Raw genomic sequence first — 17005 nt, forward strand, 5'->3', positions numbered from 1 at the left:
GGGGTCCTGATAAATTTCCGAAGGAGATGCCACTACAAGTATAAGGTTACTAAACCTGACTTACTTGAGTGAGTTCAGATTGGACGCGCATCCAGCAATCTGGTCGGGCAAGAAGGATGCCATGTCGATTTGGGGCCAGGACTGCCTTCCTGATAGTTGGGTCGATATCTTAGCTGCTCAAATCATGTACAACTTTGAAGGAATCTGAAATCTCAGGGAGTATAAGATCGAGTTTGCTTCCACTCTAAAAGGTCGTCTGTTTATTTTTCTTATGCAGAAGCATTCTCTCCCACAAATTAACACAATTTTTCGATGGGGAAATCAGCATTAACAAGAAGGTGAGCCAATCATTCTCATTTCTTGAGCAGAATTTCTCATTTAGGCAGATTCATAGTTGCAATTACTACTGTTGCAGATTTTTGCTGAAACGGAGACAAAAGAAGATAGAGGACGATGGATTGCATCGTATTGTATCCTTCTCTTTTTCTTAATTAAGATCCGTTACACCTGAACTGCTTTTCATAAGGTCCCATAGGGAGAGAAGACAAGGGGTAAAAAGATGTAAATAAAAAGTAATGAAATTCCATGTGTAGTTTTGTAGTCTTTTCTTTCTCTTGTTTTACTTTTTCGGCACGAGAGAACCCTCTATATATATATATATATATATATATATATATATTTTTTTTTTTATTAGGATACAATTAAAGTTTCATATTGAAAATACATAAAAAAAAATTTTACTTTATAAGATGGAGATATCTATATTGATATGAGGCATTTTAAATAAAATCTAAAAATAAAATCATAAAGACTTAGATCAAAAAATGGACAATATCATATCCTTTCAGTAAAGGGTCCGTTGATTGTTAGGATATAATTAAAGTTTCACATTGAAAATATATGACGGATCTCGTACCGAAAACACACTCTAAAAATCATATCCATATCATAACACTAGTAGGTGATCAATCCAATTCAACACATGCATAAATTATGTTGAGGTGAATTACCTTCCTTCCCTATAAGGTAAGCCATGGCTTCCATAATTTCCACAAATGGCTTATAAGTTACAGGGTTTCCTTGTTGAATACTTGCTAAATATAGTATAGTTTAGGTCTAGGAGACTCCTGCGGGTGCTGCCTTATGAGCTACCTCGGCGTCCGACAAGCCTTCCTCGATGAGCTTAGAACTGTCCGCCCTCGAAGGCCTGGCCGAATTGCCACCCGGCCGGCGCGACGTCGAAGCTGGTGACCGTCCGGCCGTCGCTGGTCGTCACCTGGAAGGAGAGGCTCTGCCCGTCGAGGAAGGAGTTGCTCTGCCAGTTTTGGCCCCAGTTGCGCGACATCGCTTGCCACCCGCCCTTGGACCCCTTGATCGACACGGAGTGCACGTCGCCGGCTCCGGCCACGTTCGTGATCAAGACCAAGTTGAAGAAGGAATGGCCGTTGATGGTGAACCGTATTCCTCCCTTCTTCACGCAAGATACCCTGTAGAAAAACAGAGCTTTAGTGCTTGATTCCATTTCCGGCGAGGGAAGTTAACGGCGAATGGGGTACCTGCGGAAGGAGACGGGGACGATGCCGGCGCGGTACTGCGCGATATGGAGGAACGCCGGCTGGGAGAGGTCGAAGTGCGGGCGCGGGGGGTTGCACCAGCCGCCATTGTCGCTGGGGAGGTCGTAGGTTGGTGGGCAGAAGTTGGTGGCGGTGACGATGATCGAGCCGGGGAGGCACGACTGGCTGTCGGCACACTGCAACTCGTAGCAGGAGCCGCAGCTGAGACCGTCATTGAACAGCGCCGTGCTGAGCGCCGCCGTGCTGGTGCCGTAGCCCTGGCTGTAGAGGTTCCCATACCCGCAAGCGCCTCCTGCACGCGAGCAATCCAATTAAAGTCAGCAAATCGAGAGTTCACCGGAAACATTAATTTCTTAAAACTGTGGAACTGGAGCTGACCCATGGTGCCGGAGGCGTCGCCGCCGCCGTAGAAGGTGGTGTGGGCGGATTCCCACCCGTAGGCGGAGCCGGATAAGAGCAAGAAGAAGTGGAGAAAGAGGAGAGCGCCGGCGGCCATCGGAGGAGATAGAGTGATGTGAAGACTGGTTGTTGGTGTCGGAGGGAGAAGGCGGGGCATTTATAGGCATGGCTGGGTAATGGGCGGCGCGTCGCTGCGGGGGGCAGACTGCAGAGAGAGAAAACACGAGTTTTGGCTGCTGGGCGGAGAGCGACGGCGGGCACATGGAGCGGAGGCAGTTGAAGGACCAACTGCGTGGGGTGGGGTCCTTCACATGCGCTGCCATGGAAGAAGGTCGAGCCACGTCTCTCGCTGTTTTCATGAACAGAAATGATAGAGAGCATGAAACCGTAGCAGGAATCGCAGCATCATGTGGCAGTCCACGTGCATCATGCCACGTGGACTGCCACGTGGGTTTCATGTTCTCTCCCCCCTCCCCAAAATTCCGAAATCCTTTCCCTCTTCGCCAAAACCCCTTTCCCTTCAGCGAAAACCCTCGTCTCTTCCTCTCCGCGCCGAAAACCCTAACCCTCGTCTCTTCCTCCTCCTCCTCCTTCGCCAGCAATCTCCACGCCGCTCCTCCTCCTCCGACGAATGCCGCCCGCTCCCGAAACGCCGCTCCCTTCGTTTTCCCTCCTTCGCCGTCGAAAACGCAGGAGACAACTTCGGCAAAGTTGGAGCTACAATCCACTCTGCAATAAATCCATAGGCGACGACGGCGACGACGGTGAGTCCCGAGACGGTGAGATCCACTTTCTGCCATCACTGGACCACCTCCCTGCTTCTACAGGGCATCGCGCAGTAGCTTTGCTGGCTGTGCGCGTGAGGGAGACACCGATTGATTACGAGCAAGAAAACTGAGGAAGAAGAGGCAATCGGTAAGGTAGTTGATTTAGGTTTTGATTGGATCTTGGGTTTTGGGTTTTTGGATGATGTTAAATTTCCTTTGATCGGTCCTTTTCTTTTGCACAGTTGTCGTTGTGGTTGGATAAATCTTTCGAGTTTTGGCTGCAAGGAGTTGAACAGAAGCTTGAAATCTAGGGCATCTACTACGATTGGAGGTGAGTATGGTTTACTTTGAATTGATAATGCTCTGTTGGTGTGGGATTAAGCATGATCTATTTGTAGGGTGTACGTGTTGTTATACTTATGTTGTGATAGGTTGTATTTTGGGACTGATCGACTAAAGAGTTAGGGTTAATGTTAGGTTTGGTTGTAATTAACAAGTGTTAATTAGATTAATTGGGTTAAGTAGGTTAGGCTAAATATGTTATATGAATGAAACCCACCCATTGTTGTCAAGATCAAACATTTTGAAAGCAACACTGAAGCTTGATTCAGGAATGCTCAGTAATGTCACAAAGAATATGTACCTGGTAAGAAGGCAAAATGTAGGCAGAGAAAGGGAAATAATGTTATGATACCATAAACAAGGTAAAATTCTTGATGGATTAGCATATCTATAGATATTGAAGAACTAAATAACTTTGACTTACTCCGGGAAGGAAATAAGTCCATCATTGTTAGTATCAAAAAGCATAAAAAATTTAAATGACTTGTTTTGAATGTATCCTTTCTTTTCCCTGATCTCTTTACTCTCCTATTTTTTTTCTTCTGTTTTTGTGTTCATTTCTACAAGTCAATTCAAACATGGACATTCAATATGGACTAAAAGAGATATGAGCCTTCTTTTATTGTTACCTCCAGCTCATATAACCTTCTTACATTCAGGATATAACCTAGGCTACCTGTGCTGTAAATTATATATGTTTCAATTTGCTTCTCCGTATCACTATTTTTCTAGATACCTAAATTTTCCTTTGCACTTATTTTTGATTATGAGCTTGTTATATGGGATATATGCTCTATGATATTTTCTATCTCTAATTAATTGTTTGTCTTTGCAAGTTAAAAATGCCCAAGTGCTATACCACCAATACACCGAAATGCAGATGTGGACTACTAGCAAAAATTATCACCTCATGGACTGATGATAACCCAGGCAGGAGATTTGCCATATGTTCACTATATGAGGTATGGAAAAGTTAACATTATTTGTCATTTTTTTGTGCAAAACTTGGGCATTTAATCTCATAAATAACTTGGAATCGCAGAATGAAGGAGGGTGTGGTTTCTGGACATGGATTGATGATGAGATCTGTAGTAGATCAACACAAGTAATACCAGGATTGCTAAGAAGAATAAACAAGAAAATTGCAAGTTGGAGGCTGATGCTAAAAGTGCAGAGAATACTATGAAGGAGTTGAAGATCGAAAATTGCAAGTTGGAGGCTGAATTGGATAAAACAAAAAAAATAATTAGACACATATTTGTGGTGATAATGTGTTGGATAATTTGGGTTGTCATACACGCTGTTGTGGTCTCTTCAGATGAAGATAATTAACTTCGTTTTATTGTATTTGATAAATTTGAAATAGTTTTTTGTAGTAAACTGTAAACTTGTTCAGTATTTGTTTTGTTGTAGACTTGTTTAGTAAACTGTAACTTTCTTCCTTGTTTTCTCCTTAATTCGAAGTTGTGGGATTGGAATCTGTCAAACCAAATGTTTGATTTTTTTTTGTGGCATTTTGTCTTATGGCATTTTGTCTTATGGTATTGTCAAAGCGGAGATACATACCCACTAGGGGTGGCATTTCAAAAAATAGCCTTGAATTTTCGGTATACCGGACATACCGTATATATCTCCGCCCTCACTTTTATTCAATTTCCATTTTCGGCAAACCCATGGGCTCATCAAGTGCTTTCGACAAGCAGATGGTTTTATCAGTCTAACATGAAGGATGAGTTGTGGCCCATATTGCCAAATCTAAAGGGGTATTAAGTATATTAATAAGAATTTCTAAAGTAAGAATTGAATATATACAATTAGTATATAATTAATCTGATAATTAATTAACCTTTGCCTTCTAATTCAAGCACAGTAGTTGCAAAGGTTCTGTCAGTTTTGAGAACTAGCTAGCATTTGGACCATATAGTGGTCGAGCATCGAGACACATTGAGCGTCGCTTACCATGTAAGGTCGATCAGCAACCATTGAAGTCGATCAGCAACATTTTATACTATACTAGATATACATAAGAATTTTAACAGCTTTACTAATTAATAGCTAAATTTTAACAGCTTTATCAATACAAAAGTGTATTTATAAAATGTAAACTAAAATTCTAACAGCTTTACTAATTAATAGATATTCATTCATTTTACAAAAACACAAAGAACAATCTCAGTTACATAACTTGCATATGAGAACATACAAGTGAAAAAGCTACAGTGAAAAGCTGATAGCTTCCAGAAAAGCTAAAAATAAAAGAAAACCACCACTGCACTAATTTTTCAAGCAGCTTGCAAGAAACCATACAAAATTCAAGAATTCAGTAAAGCAATAAGACAGAACCATCAGCCACAGCAAAAGAACCATCAGCCACAACATCAGATTCAACCTCAAAATCAACAACAAATGCATCAAAAAGGGAACTTGCAGCAGCAGCAGCTTGGTGAGCAGTGTTTCACAGGTCAGCTAAATCAAAAGTTCTAGACAATGAACTCTGGAATAGGGAATTCTGGAATTCTGGAACTCTGGAATTCTGGAACTCTGGAATTCTGGTACATCTCTTCGAGATACCACCACACTCTTGTTAGCAACATCACGAGGTCCAACTTCAATTCTCAATGGAACTCCCTGCAAACAATTGAAATCAAATGAGACAAATCATACAAGTCAAACTGAAAATATGGGCAAGTTCATAATTAAGTTTGAAGATCCAATTCTGCAGGCAAAGGTTTCATTAGAGATCATTAGAACAGACCATAAAACTACAAATTAATGACAACGTTCAGTCAGGAAAAGACCATAGTAAAATATACATCCCAAGCTGTTGAAAAACAGAAACAAGAAAAACCCACAGCCATATGGGATAGCTAATTTTTACCCAAATTCCTTTCACTAGCAAAATCTTGAACATTGCCCAACATTTGATAAATCTTCTTGCTCTTTGCCGCCACCTCTCACATCCTGTTGACAAAAAACTTATGTTTAATATTAACAATTATATCCAAAACATAAAATCAAAGTATAATGAGTTAAACCTTAGTTTGGTTTCTACTCTTTGCCGCCACCTTTTTCACAATTTGCTCAACTTTAGATTGCTTTCTTTTTGTTGGTGGACGTCCACGAGCTCTTACTTTTAGTGGAGTGTGGAACTCCTTGCTCTCTATTCTAGATTCCACATGTATCGTGTTGCTATCATGATCACCATCTATTGAATCAACACTGTTACTATCCATGAGTCTTTGTTTTGCATCTTTCAATATCCTCATTAAAATAGAGAAACTCTCATCATTTGTGGACCCAAGATGATGGACTTCTTGTATCAAGGGTTGAAGATTATTATATCTTTGTCTTTCTTCTTCATGAAAATAAGAATCATCATAAATATTGGTGATGCCTTGATACCGTCGTTTAATGTCTTTGCGCCATCGTTCTAAAATATACTTTTCTGGAACTCTAGTGGCATTTGTTTTGATAAGAACAGAAAGCATGTGTCTACACAAAATTCCTCGAAACTCAAATAGACGGCACAAACATTTCAGCTCACAGTCCACCTCATTATATTGTACTAACAATGGAATATTTTTTGGAGTTTCTCCCTCTTTTCCCAATACAATTTCCACCACTTCATATAAGATAATTGACCCTTCTTGCTTCACAAAGGAAGTGTTACAAAACATCAAACTCCTGATTTCATCCTGAAATAACTTGAATATCTTATTAGTATAAACACTTTGAAATTGCTTTTCAATTGGATGACCACTAATGACCGGAATAATTGAGTTGAAAGATGCAAAATCAGAATTATTTTCCTTTTCAATCTTGCTTTTCAAAGCGTTGTCATACTGTTCAACAAACTGCTTCAAAGTTGTTTTTGAATGAACATAACCATCAAAAAAGGCATTCATACTCTCACTTCTTTGACTTGTTGACATTCCTGCCCAAAATTTATCTTTCACATACACAGGCATCCACTTATGGCGACAACTCCATAAAGAACTCAACCAATCATTGTTCTCCAAATTAAAATCTTGAATCAGTTTTTTCCAATTGCTATCACATTCTTCAAAAGATAAAGAATTATAAACAATATTTTTCAGATTTTTCTTTATCAACTTATAGTTGACATGACTACCAAACTTGGCTGGAATTTTTTTCATTATATGCCAAAGACATAAGCGATGATGAGAGTCTGGAAATACCTCAAGAATTGCAATTTCCATGGCTTTGCACTGATCCGTAATAATACCTCGGGGAGCTCGTCCTCTCATGCATGTCAACCATGATTTAAATAACCAAATGAATGTTTCAGAGTCTTCACTGGATATCAAGCCACAACCAAGTAACACAGATTCACCATGATGATTTACTCCAACAAATGGAGCAAACGGCATATCATAACTATTGGTGAGATATGTAGTATCAAATGTAATGACATCAGAAAAATACTCATATGAAGCCCTACATCTAGCATCAGCCCAAAATATATTTCTTATACGACAATCTTCATCTACATCGATCGTATAAAAGAAATCTGAATTTCTACTTTGCATACGACAAAAGTAATTATTTAAGGCTTTTGCATCACCATGCCCGAGTCTTAATCTGCGTGCTTCAACTACATAATTTCTGCACTTTCTCTCATCATATGATAAATTTTCATAGCCACCTGCTTCAGCAACAAATGATTGAAAACTCTTACTCAATGTTATTCCCGCTTGATCATTCAACTCTAATTTCCTCTTAGTTTGGGAATCTAACACTTTGTTGCATCTAAAATGTCTCGACTTCCTTGGACTTAATGGATGATTGTGTTCAAGGTGAATACTATTAATGAGAAATAACCCATCATCTTGGACTTTAATATTTATGCGTGCTTTGCAATCCGTTTTGCTACAAGGTCTAGGATAAAAAGAACTTTTACCTTTGTAAACACTTTTACCATTTTTAGAACATCCATATGAAATGTACTTCTGCTGACCATCATCCCCTTTTTTAGAGTACATTTTTGAAATACCAAAACCAAGACCTTGGGCATACTTTTTATAAAAATCACGAGCTTCCTCCTCAGATGGAAAATGCATCCCAACTTGTGGAGTATCAATTTCCTTACTATTTGATGAATCCCCTAATTCTTGTAAATCATTATCATTTAATGGCACACATGATTCAATCATTGCTAGCTCCATGACAATTTTAGGACCTGCTTTTGACAGTAAAAATTTAAATTTAAATAATGAATCAGTATATGTATGCATCAGTATATTTAAACTAACAAAATGTATTCAAACGAATAAAAGAAATTGAAAAAATTTTCAAAACCAAAAGTAAAATAAGCATGTGATATATTTTCTTCCAGCAATTTGTAGTAAAAAGCAAGTGTATTTAGCCTAACCTACTTAACCCAATTAATCTAATTAACACTTGTTAATTACAACCAAACCTAACATTAACCCTAACTCTTTAGTCGATCAGTCCCAAAATACAACCTATCACAACATAAGTATAACAACACGTACACCCTACAAATAGATCATGCTTAATCCCACACCAACAGAGCATTATCAATTCAACAGTAAACCATACTCACCTCCAATTGTAGTAGATGCCCTAGATTTCAAGCTTCTGTTCAACTCCTTGCAGCCAAAACTCAAAAGATTTATCCGACCACAACGACAACTGTGCAAAGGAAAAGGACCGATCAAAGAAAATTTAACATCATCCAAAAACCCAAAACCCAAGACCCAATCAAAACCTAAATCAACTACCTTACCGATTTCCTCTTCTTCCTCAGTTTTCTTGCTCGTAATCAATCGGTGTCTCCCTCACGCGCACAGCCAGCAAAGCTACTGCGCGATGCCCTGTAGAAGCAGGGAGCAGTGCCGGAGAGCAGAGAGAGCAGAGCAGCGGCGTCGGCTGAGCGAGGGAGGCGGCGTCCGGCGCTGATCTTCTCCATGCTGTGACGACAACGGCGCGATGGAGGGCGCGGCAGCGTCTGGTCGCGAAAGGCAGGTGAGGGCGACGGCAACGTCGCGGACGAGCGCAGCAAGGGCAGAGGAGGAACGCGCGGTCCTCTCGGCGGCAGCAACGGCGGCAAACGGAAAGGGAGAGAGGAGGCGGCGCGGAGATTCCTGCCGAAGAGGAAGAGACGGCGTTTGTTGCTGGCGAAGGAGGAGGAGGAAGAGACAAGGGTTCTCGGCGTGGAGAGGAAGAGGGAGGAAGAGGGGGGAAAACGCAGGAAACCACGCCGTCGGAGTCGTCGGAGGGAGCGGAGATTTGGCGAAGGAGGGAAAGGGTTTCGGCGAAATCTGCGAGGGTTCGGGATTTTGGGGCTTCGGGAGCGGGAGGAGGGGAGAAATTGCAGGAAACACACGTGGCAATCCACGTGGCATGGTACACGTGGACTGCCACGTGTGTCATGCTAGGATTCATGCTACCGTTTCATGCTCTCTATCATTTCTGTAAAAAGAAATAAACACAAATGACAAAATCTGATGTGGACCCCACTGCCCCTTTCCCCTTAAATAAACGCCCACCCCGACCTCTGCTCCTCCCTCGCTTTCTCCTCCCAACTGACACCCGGAATTAAGACCACCAAGCCATGGAGTTCCATTTCCAGCAGAATCTCCCAAGGAAACACCAGTACCAGCGGCCTCTAAGACCAAGTCCGCCAAGGCCAAGGCCAAGACCACCAAGTTCGTCGGCGTCCGGCAGCGCCCGTCGGGGCGGTGGGTGGTGGAGATCAAGGACAACACCCAGAAGATCCGCATGTGGCTCGGCACCTTCGAGACCGCCGAGGAGGCCGCCCACGCCTACGACGCCGCCTCTTGCCTCCTTCGAGGCGCTAACACCCGCACCAACTTCTCCTCCTCCTCTTCCTCCTCTGCTGCCGCCGCCGACTGCCCCCTCGCCTCCCGCGTCCGCAACCTCCTGAACCTCAAGAAGCAGAGCAAGAACAGAGCACCGCCCAAAACCAACATCAATCCTCACCCTCTCGGAGCAAAAACAACTCCTCATCCAGCTCCTATTCCTCCTCCTCCTCCTCCCTGCATTAATTTCAATCCCTGCTCATCTACGTCTACCTCGGCCGATTCAAAAATCTGTAGCAGCAGCAACAGCAATACCAGCGCCGATGTTCCCTACCACGAGAGGAAGCAGCAAGATGGCAACTTGGGCGAGGAGCTGACCTGGTGTGGCCCTCCTTGGCGCCGCTGCTGCAGGAGCCCTCCTCGTGGGCCCTCGACTGCGGTGAGCTGCTTCTGCCGCCACGGGCGGCGTCGGAGGAGATGGCGGAGCTGGATAGGATGAAGGTGGAGCGCCAGTTCTCGGCGTCGCTCTACGCCATGAACGGAGTGCAGGAGTACTTAGACATGGTGCAGGTGGATCCCTTGCCTTTAGAAGCTCTTTGGGATCTCCCTCCGCCATGGCACTTGTCTGGCCGGATTTGATGTGCTCAGAAACAGACCGGTGATTTCCCCTATCGAACCGGTTCGACATCAAGCCGAGCCGAACCAATCGTCCTAGTTGAACACACTGTGATTAATAAATAGAATATTTTTAATTTATGACTAATTTTGAGATAGAAATATATATTTCAAAAAATTAATTTCAAATATAACCATAAAATTAATTTTAAATAAAAATTTCATTTCTAATTTTATTTTGAAAAATCGTCAATTAGTCTGTCTTCATATTATATATCAAAAATAATTTTAATTCATTTATAAATTTATTTATAATTCTATTTATAAATTTGTATATAAATTTTATCTCTAATTTTATATTAAATCCGTCTTCGCCTAATATTTCTGTCATTAAGCTCATAGGCCAAATCTATCTTCGCATATTGTGCATTATTCCTGTATCTGCTCTCACCTCAATAAGTCTGCTCTGTCGTAACCAACTCAACTATGCTCCAGAAGCGAATGACTATAACTCAATTGACTAATTTTTGTACTATCTTAGTCGTAATAATTTATACTTTTTTCATAATAAAAAAGAATAAATCAATTTTATTAAAGTGAAATCAATTAATAATTTCATAATAAATTCATCTCCACTTATATAAATTTGAATCAAATTTTATTTTTATTTTAAAAATCATCTCTAATTTATATAAATTTGAAATAGATTTATTTCTATCTCAAAATTTTTAAAAATTTTAAATAGATTTGTAAATAAAAATTATATAGTTTTAAATTTTATTTGTAATTAGTATTTATTTTTGTTTAAAATTTTTTATTTATAATTTCGTATCAAATTTATTTTAAATTTCTGTCTCAAATTTCTTATCGTACATTATATTTTATTAAAGTGAAATGGATTAATATTTTCATAGTAAATTCATTTTTGATTTATCTAAATTTGAAACAGATTTTAATTCTATCTTAAATTTTTATTAAATTTTAAACAGATATTTTGACAGAAATTATACAATCTCAAATTTCATTTATAATTCATATTTATTTTTATTTATAAAAATTTATATATAATTTCATATCAAATTTATTTTAAATTCAGAAATTATGTCTCAATTTTTTTTTCAAATGTTATATTTTATTAAAGTGAAATTTATTAATAATTTTTTCCAAAGTTATAAATTCTGTCTCTAATTTATCTAAATCTGAAATAGATTTTAATTTCATCTTAAATTTTTATTAAAATTTTAACGGATGTTTGACAGAAATCATACGGTCTCAAATTCCGTTTATAATTTGTATTTATTTTTGTTTATAAAAAATTTATATATAATTTCGTATCAAATTTATTTTAAATTTTATCTCAATTTTTTTCAAATGTTATATTTTATTAAAGTGAAATAGATTAATAATTTTGTAATAAATCCATCTTTAATTTATCTAAATCTGAAACAGATTTTAATTTTGTCTTAAAATTTTTTTTTTGAAAATCCTATTTTCTTATAGTGTTGGTTGAAACTTGGCATTGAATTGGTTCGTTCCTGTCCTATTTTGTAAAGCTTCTTTTTGTGTCTTCGATCGAGTGAGATTTTTGCTGGTGTAGAATCTTCAAATAAGGAAGCTGTTCGTGATTAATAGCAAATAGAGAAACAATTTGGATGAAGGAGAAAACTCTTGATCCAATTGATGGAGCGTGGATGATAAGAAGAAATTTAAATGGCAGAGAATTATGCAGAGCATTGCCTAAGAAATGGTGAAAGGCAAAGTGTTCAATGGAGTTACATGCTCCAGAAGCTAGTCAACTCAGGCATCCAATTGACTTGGAGCTAACGCAATGCACGTTGCAACTCAGGCATCCGCTGCTTCATCCTTGCAACTATTGATAATTTTATGGCGGCTTCACAAACTGAGCTCTTGTCCATTCCGTAATCTCTTTCTTCAATTTCTGAATAGGTCTCAAAGTGCGGCGACCCCCCTTCTTCGGCATGTTTCGCTGCTCAGTCACTTTTATCGCCCGCTGTTTTTTCGCTGCATCAAAAGGAATTAAGCATGAACAATGGGTTGAGAGAATTAAGAAAGCAGCTAGCTAGCTATCTAGCAAAGATTAAGATTAATTAATTAATGTATATATCAAACTAATTAACTTACCATTGTCATCTCTCTGATACCCTTCATGTGCATTCAGTTTGCGCTTTCCGGCCACTTGTTCCAATACTTTGTCTGAATCGACGCTTCCAGCTCGACCATCGGGTTCAGATTGCTGAAATGAACCACAGTATATATATAAAGATCGATCGATCGAGATTTAGCTAGACAATTAATTAATTAAGCTCCTTAATTAAACTACTTACACGTTGTGGAATTGATGACGGCTTCCTAATTTGAAGTGGAATTTGTCGCCCAGAGGCAAGCTTCGGCAATCTGCCAGGCTCAGGATAAGCAACTCCCCTTGGCTTGGATTCTTTCCTTGGAACGTTGACTCGGTCTTCTCTTCCATTAATATCAATATGATGAAGCTCTTGTGTAGAAAGTAGTGGTAGCTGCAGTTTTGTTTCTTGCTTTCTAATCTCTGCATTTTCTTCTACATATCTTTCCTCCTGAACCTTAGCCAAAGGAATCCAGTCTGGCCAATTTTCTGCAAGTCATGCATAATCGATATATCGTAAGTCAGATATATATATATACAGTTAGACAGCATGCATGCACCAGATGCATGCATGGTAAATCTAAAGCTAGAATCATATATAGCTAGCAAACCAGTAATAATGGCATCATCAGTAGCTTGGACCCATTCATCCACTACTTTCCTCCACCCTCTGCACAAAGTCAAACAAATTAATTAGTCCATCAGAAAATGCAATAATGCATGGGCATTTAATTTAATCAATGACAGAGTAAATTAAAAGAATTAAACTCACAAAGTTACAGTTCGAGCCAAGTGGCGAATGTTTTTCGAAGTGTGCTTGTGCAAGACTTTAACTGCCCATCCGATTTGCGTCGCCTATATATATATATATACACACATGTATCAGTATCACCAAAACAAACAAAAGTCAAAATATATTACATAGAATAGAAATTAAACTGATATATGTATAGTAAATATTAAATAGCTAGCTAGCTAGGCACCTTGAGGATGTCATAAGTGATCTTCAATTGCTGCAGATTCCTCAATGAATCGAACAGGATGTCATCAGTCTGTTAATATAATTCCATGACTCCGTTTAATATGTTAACTATAATGCGTACTTAAACTGGTGCAGTGCAGGAACAAATTAATAAACCCTAGCTAATATGATTCCATGTATGCATCAGATAAGCTACAAAATCCTAAAATAAAGAATCCGAAATTAACCCTATGCTAGTGCATGCAGGATCGAAATAAATAAAACCTGATGGTGATGATCGGAAAGGATGTCCTTAATCCTCGTGACCTCTTCGACGACGATGATGGATCGGTCCTCCTCGTCCTTCTTTATTTCCTTTTTGATGATCTCTTCGGTCTCCACTTTGCCAAGGCCAAGACCCTCATCGGCCTTGGCTCCTTGAGGAAAAGGCGGGAGGGGCGATTTAAAGCATAACTCTACGATCGAATCCCGCTGCCTCTTCAACTCGTCGGGGTGGTCGACGGCGGCGAGGAGGATGGCGTTCTCGATGATCTGGAAGATATCAGCACCTTCCGAGAGGAAGAGAGACGAGATTTCCATGGAGACGTCGTCGTCGGACCGGGGGAGGGGGTTCGTCGCGGTGAGGGAGTCAGAGGATTGGAGAACAGAGGAAATTGATCGCGAATTAGTGAGTGGGGTTTCTGAATGAGCGCCTAGCTATATACTGCGCCGCCATGGACGATCTGCAGGCCCGGACACCGACGAGGGAGATGCGGCGGCCCGCGGCTGGCCTGCAACTGCCTGAAGACGCGGAGGCGGCGCTGCCGACTGGCCTACGCCGTGCGCAACTAATTTTTTGTATACGAAAAATAAATAAATAATTTAAAACATGCTAATTATCTCGTGGTTTATATTTTTGATGTAATTATTAATAAATGTATATATATATAGTGAAAATAAGAAAAACTAACCAAATGGAAAGGATGCTTGCTTTGGCATCAGTACGTACCTTTGGTTTGATGTATAACAAGCTACTCTTGTTTAATTAATGAATCTAGTTATTGCATATCTATTTGCAAATTAGTTGATGCTTTATATTTAAAATTTTACCTTGTGAGCATGTATGGAAAGTATATATCTAGAGGTGTGTTTGACTCAAATTATCATATATAATCAAGGTTATATTATTATCAGATGATTATATAACTAAGGTTAATTATGAGATATATTAAATATAACTTAATGTTATTTGGTTCAACTTATTTATTTGAAAAGAATAAAACATAATCAATTTAATATTTACTATATTATCCTTAATTAAATTTATTTTTAAAATAAATTAAATTAAATTAATAATATTAATATTAGTAATTTAATGATGATGATAAATTGACAATATATTAAAAATAAATATAATTTATTTATAATTTTTAAATTTAAAATAAATTTATATATTTTTAATTAAATAATTAATTATTTAAATAAATAATTCATTAAATTAATCAATATAATTCATTAATTTTATTTTTTAAAATTTAAAATAAATTTATATATATTTTAATAAAATAATTGGTTAAATTAATAAATATAATTTGTTAATTTTATTTTAATAAAATAATTAGTCAAAATAATTATTTTACTAAAATAATTTATTAAATTAATAAATACAATTTGTTAATTTTATTTTTTTTTAAATTTAAAATAAATTTATATATATTTTAATAAAATAGATTGTTAAAATAATTATTTTAATAAAATAATTTATTAAATTAATAAATATAATTCATTAATTTTATTTTTTAAATTTAAATTAAATTATTTCTTTTAAATTTATAAGTATTTAAATTAAAATTTATTAAATTAATTAACTCAGTTTTAATTAAGTTTTAGGTACATTTCAATTCTCAGTTTTAAAATCGGAGGATAATCATAAAATTTTTTTTGTTAATTTCTGAAATCGTAAAAAACTTTAGGCTACCAAGGTAATCACATTCCCGAGTTATAACATATTTGCTGATGTGACTGATGATGTATTACTTAGGAATCGATCAAAAAAAATTATAATCTTAGACAGATAATCAAGATTATCAATGATAATTCTCAATTAAACGCTCTTAATGGATAAGGCCGAAGTATTTTTATTTTTTATGACCGGGAATCGGAATCACATGTAAAAGATTAAGGAGGACTCATAAATGCTACTTAACAACACACCAAAGGGAGAATCACATGTAAAATGATTCAATATAGAGATAAGGTTGAATAAATAGGAAAATTTTCTAAAGAGGGAGGGGATTTTTGTAAAAGGGATATTTAATTTCATGTTCAATTTCTTGCGGTGTCTGTATGTCACCCTAGCATTATTAACTATTTTGAGTAGACTATTATAAATTAATTAATTTTTCGAATGGATAAGAAATCTATATTAAGATAACTTGTGTAACGAATGATTGATTCTCCATGGTTGAACGAAAATATTAGTTCGTATATATGTTAATTCATAAACATTAATTCATAAACGCGCTTTAAAATATACGACTGTATGCGACATAATGTCTGAAAGAATTTTCAACGCCTAAAATAGTAAATATTTTTTATTTTAATTTTAAATTTTTTATGTTTAATACTATAATCCAATCCCTAAACTCAAAAAAAAAAAATCTTAAATGGTTTAATCGTAAAATAAAAAATATATAAAATCATATTATTTATATATAAACGTTGAATCAAGTATACTTGAACATCAATTCGCATGGAACTATTGATTAAAAAATTTCTAAGATTTTGTTAAAAATTAAGAGAAATTAATCAATTAAATGGATTTAACTAGATTAATTAATCACTTATGTGCTAATTAATTAATTGATTAATCATTTAGCAAAAGGTAGAATCCGCACCTATCCTAACGGCCCCACACGATCGGTTTCATGACCATCTGTGAGGAAGTAAATCGAGAAACTACAGTTAACCACGATGGAAGAGGGCATTACCTCGCTCTCGTCGAAATTCGACCCTTGCCCACTTCAACAAGTTTGTTCCGTCGTAATCTAACTCAACTATGTCGTTGGGGTAATTAATTGATTAGTCATGCATGCATATATGGAAGGTTGAAAAAGAAAAATAAAGTAATTAACTTAATTAATTAAGCTAATGATGTATTAACTAAAACGCAAATGCAAGTCTTTTCATGCCTTAAAAGTAATTTTTCATTGGAAGAAATCCTTTGGGAGAAATTCTTTGTCTCTATAAAAAGTAACTCCACTTCTTTGATTCAAATCATTCCACTCAACACTTAAGTTGTGATTTCTTCTTTTGAGTCCTTTCTTCCTCTCCTCTTTAAAGAGTTTCAAAACTTTGAAATTCACTAAAACTCAAATTTTAAAGTGTTCTTATTTTAAGTT

At 37.4% G+C, this 17005-nt stretch overlaps 3 protein-coding genes and 1 pseudogene across 3 annotated transcripts; 1 reads left to right on the forward strand and 3 right to left on the reverse strand.

The window, feature by feature from the left end:
* Nucleotides 1-905: 905 nt before the first annotated feature.
* Nucleotides 906-7239, reverse strand: LOC141833864 (uncharacterized). Its single transcript, XM_074721377.1, has 6 exons — nucleotides 6118-7239; nucleotides 5992-6043; nucleotides 5898-5949; nucleotides 1953-2035; nucleotides 1557-1866; nucleotides 906-1487 (listed from the first exon to the last, which is right to left on the reverse strand). The coding sequence occupies exons 1-6, from the start codon at nucleotides 7237-7239 to the stop codon at nucleotides 1184-1186; spliced, it is 1923 nt and encodes a 640-aa protein (XP_074577478.1). The 3' UTR covers nucleotides 906-1183.
* Nucleotides 7239-8699, reverse strand: LOC141833866 (protein FAR-RED IMPAIRED RESPONSE 1-like). The gene is made up of 3 exons (XM_074721378.1): nucleotides 8670-8699; nucleotides 7339-8285; nucleotides 7239-7271 (listed from the first exon to the last, which is right to left on the reverse strand). Exons 2-3 carry the CDS (start codon nucleotides 8266-8268, stop codon nucleotides 7239-7241), a joined length of 963 nt encoding a protein of 320 aa, XP_074577479.1. The 5' UTR covers nucleotides 8269-8285; nucleotides 8670-8699.
* A 981-nt stretch (nucleotides 8700-9680) lies between these two features.
* Nucleotides 9681-10527, forward strand: LOC141833867 (ethylene-responsive transcription factor ERN1-like; annotated as a pseudogene).
* Nucleotides 10528-12385: 1858 nt separating this feature from the next.
* Nucleotides 12386-14204, reverse strand: LOC141833868 (putative mediator of RNA polymerase II transcription subunit 26b). Its single transcript, XM_074721379.1, has 7 exons — nucleotides 13890-14204; nucleotides 13627-13695; nucleotides 13416-13498; nucleotides 13255-13313; nucleotides 12849-13132; nucleotides 12646-12757; nucleotides 12386-12525 (listed from the first exon to the last, which is right to left on the reverse strand). The coding sequence occupies exons 1-7, from the start codon at nucleotides 14202-14204 to the stop codon at nucleotides 12386-12388; spliced, it is 1062 nt and encodes a 353-aa protein (XP_074577480.1).
* Nucleotides 14205-17005: the final 2801 nt, after the last annotated feature.

Source organism: Curcuma longa, chromosome 8, assembly GCF_044706935.1.
Source record: "Curcuma longa cultivar G26 ecotype Majalengka, Jawa Barat chromosome 8, ITB_CL_G26_1.1, whole genome shotgun sequence".
In the NCBI taxonomy this organism is placed as follows: Eukaryota; Viridiplantae; Streptophyta; class Magnoliopsida; order Zingiberales; family Zingiberaceae; genus Curcuma; species Curcuma longa.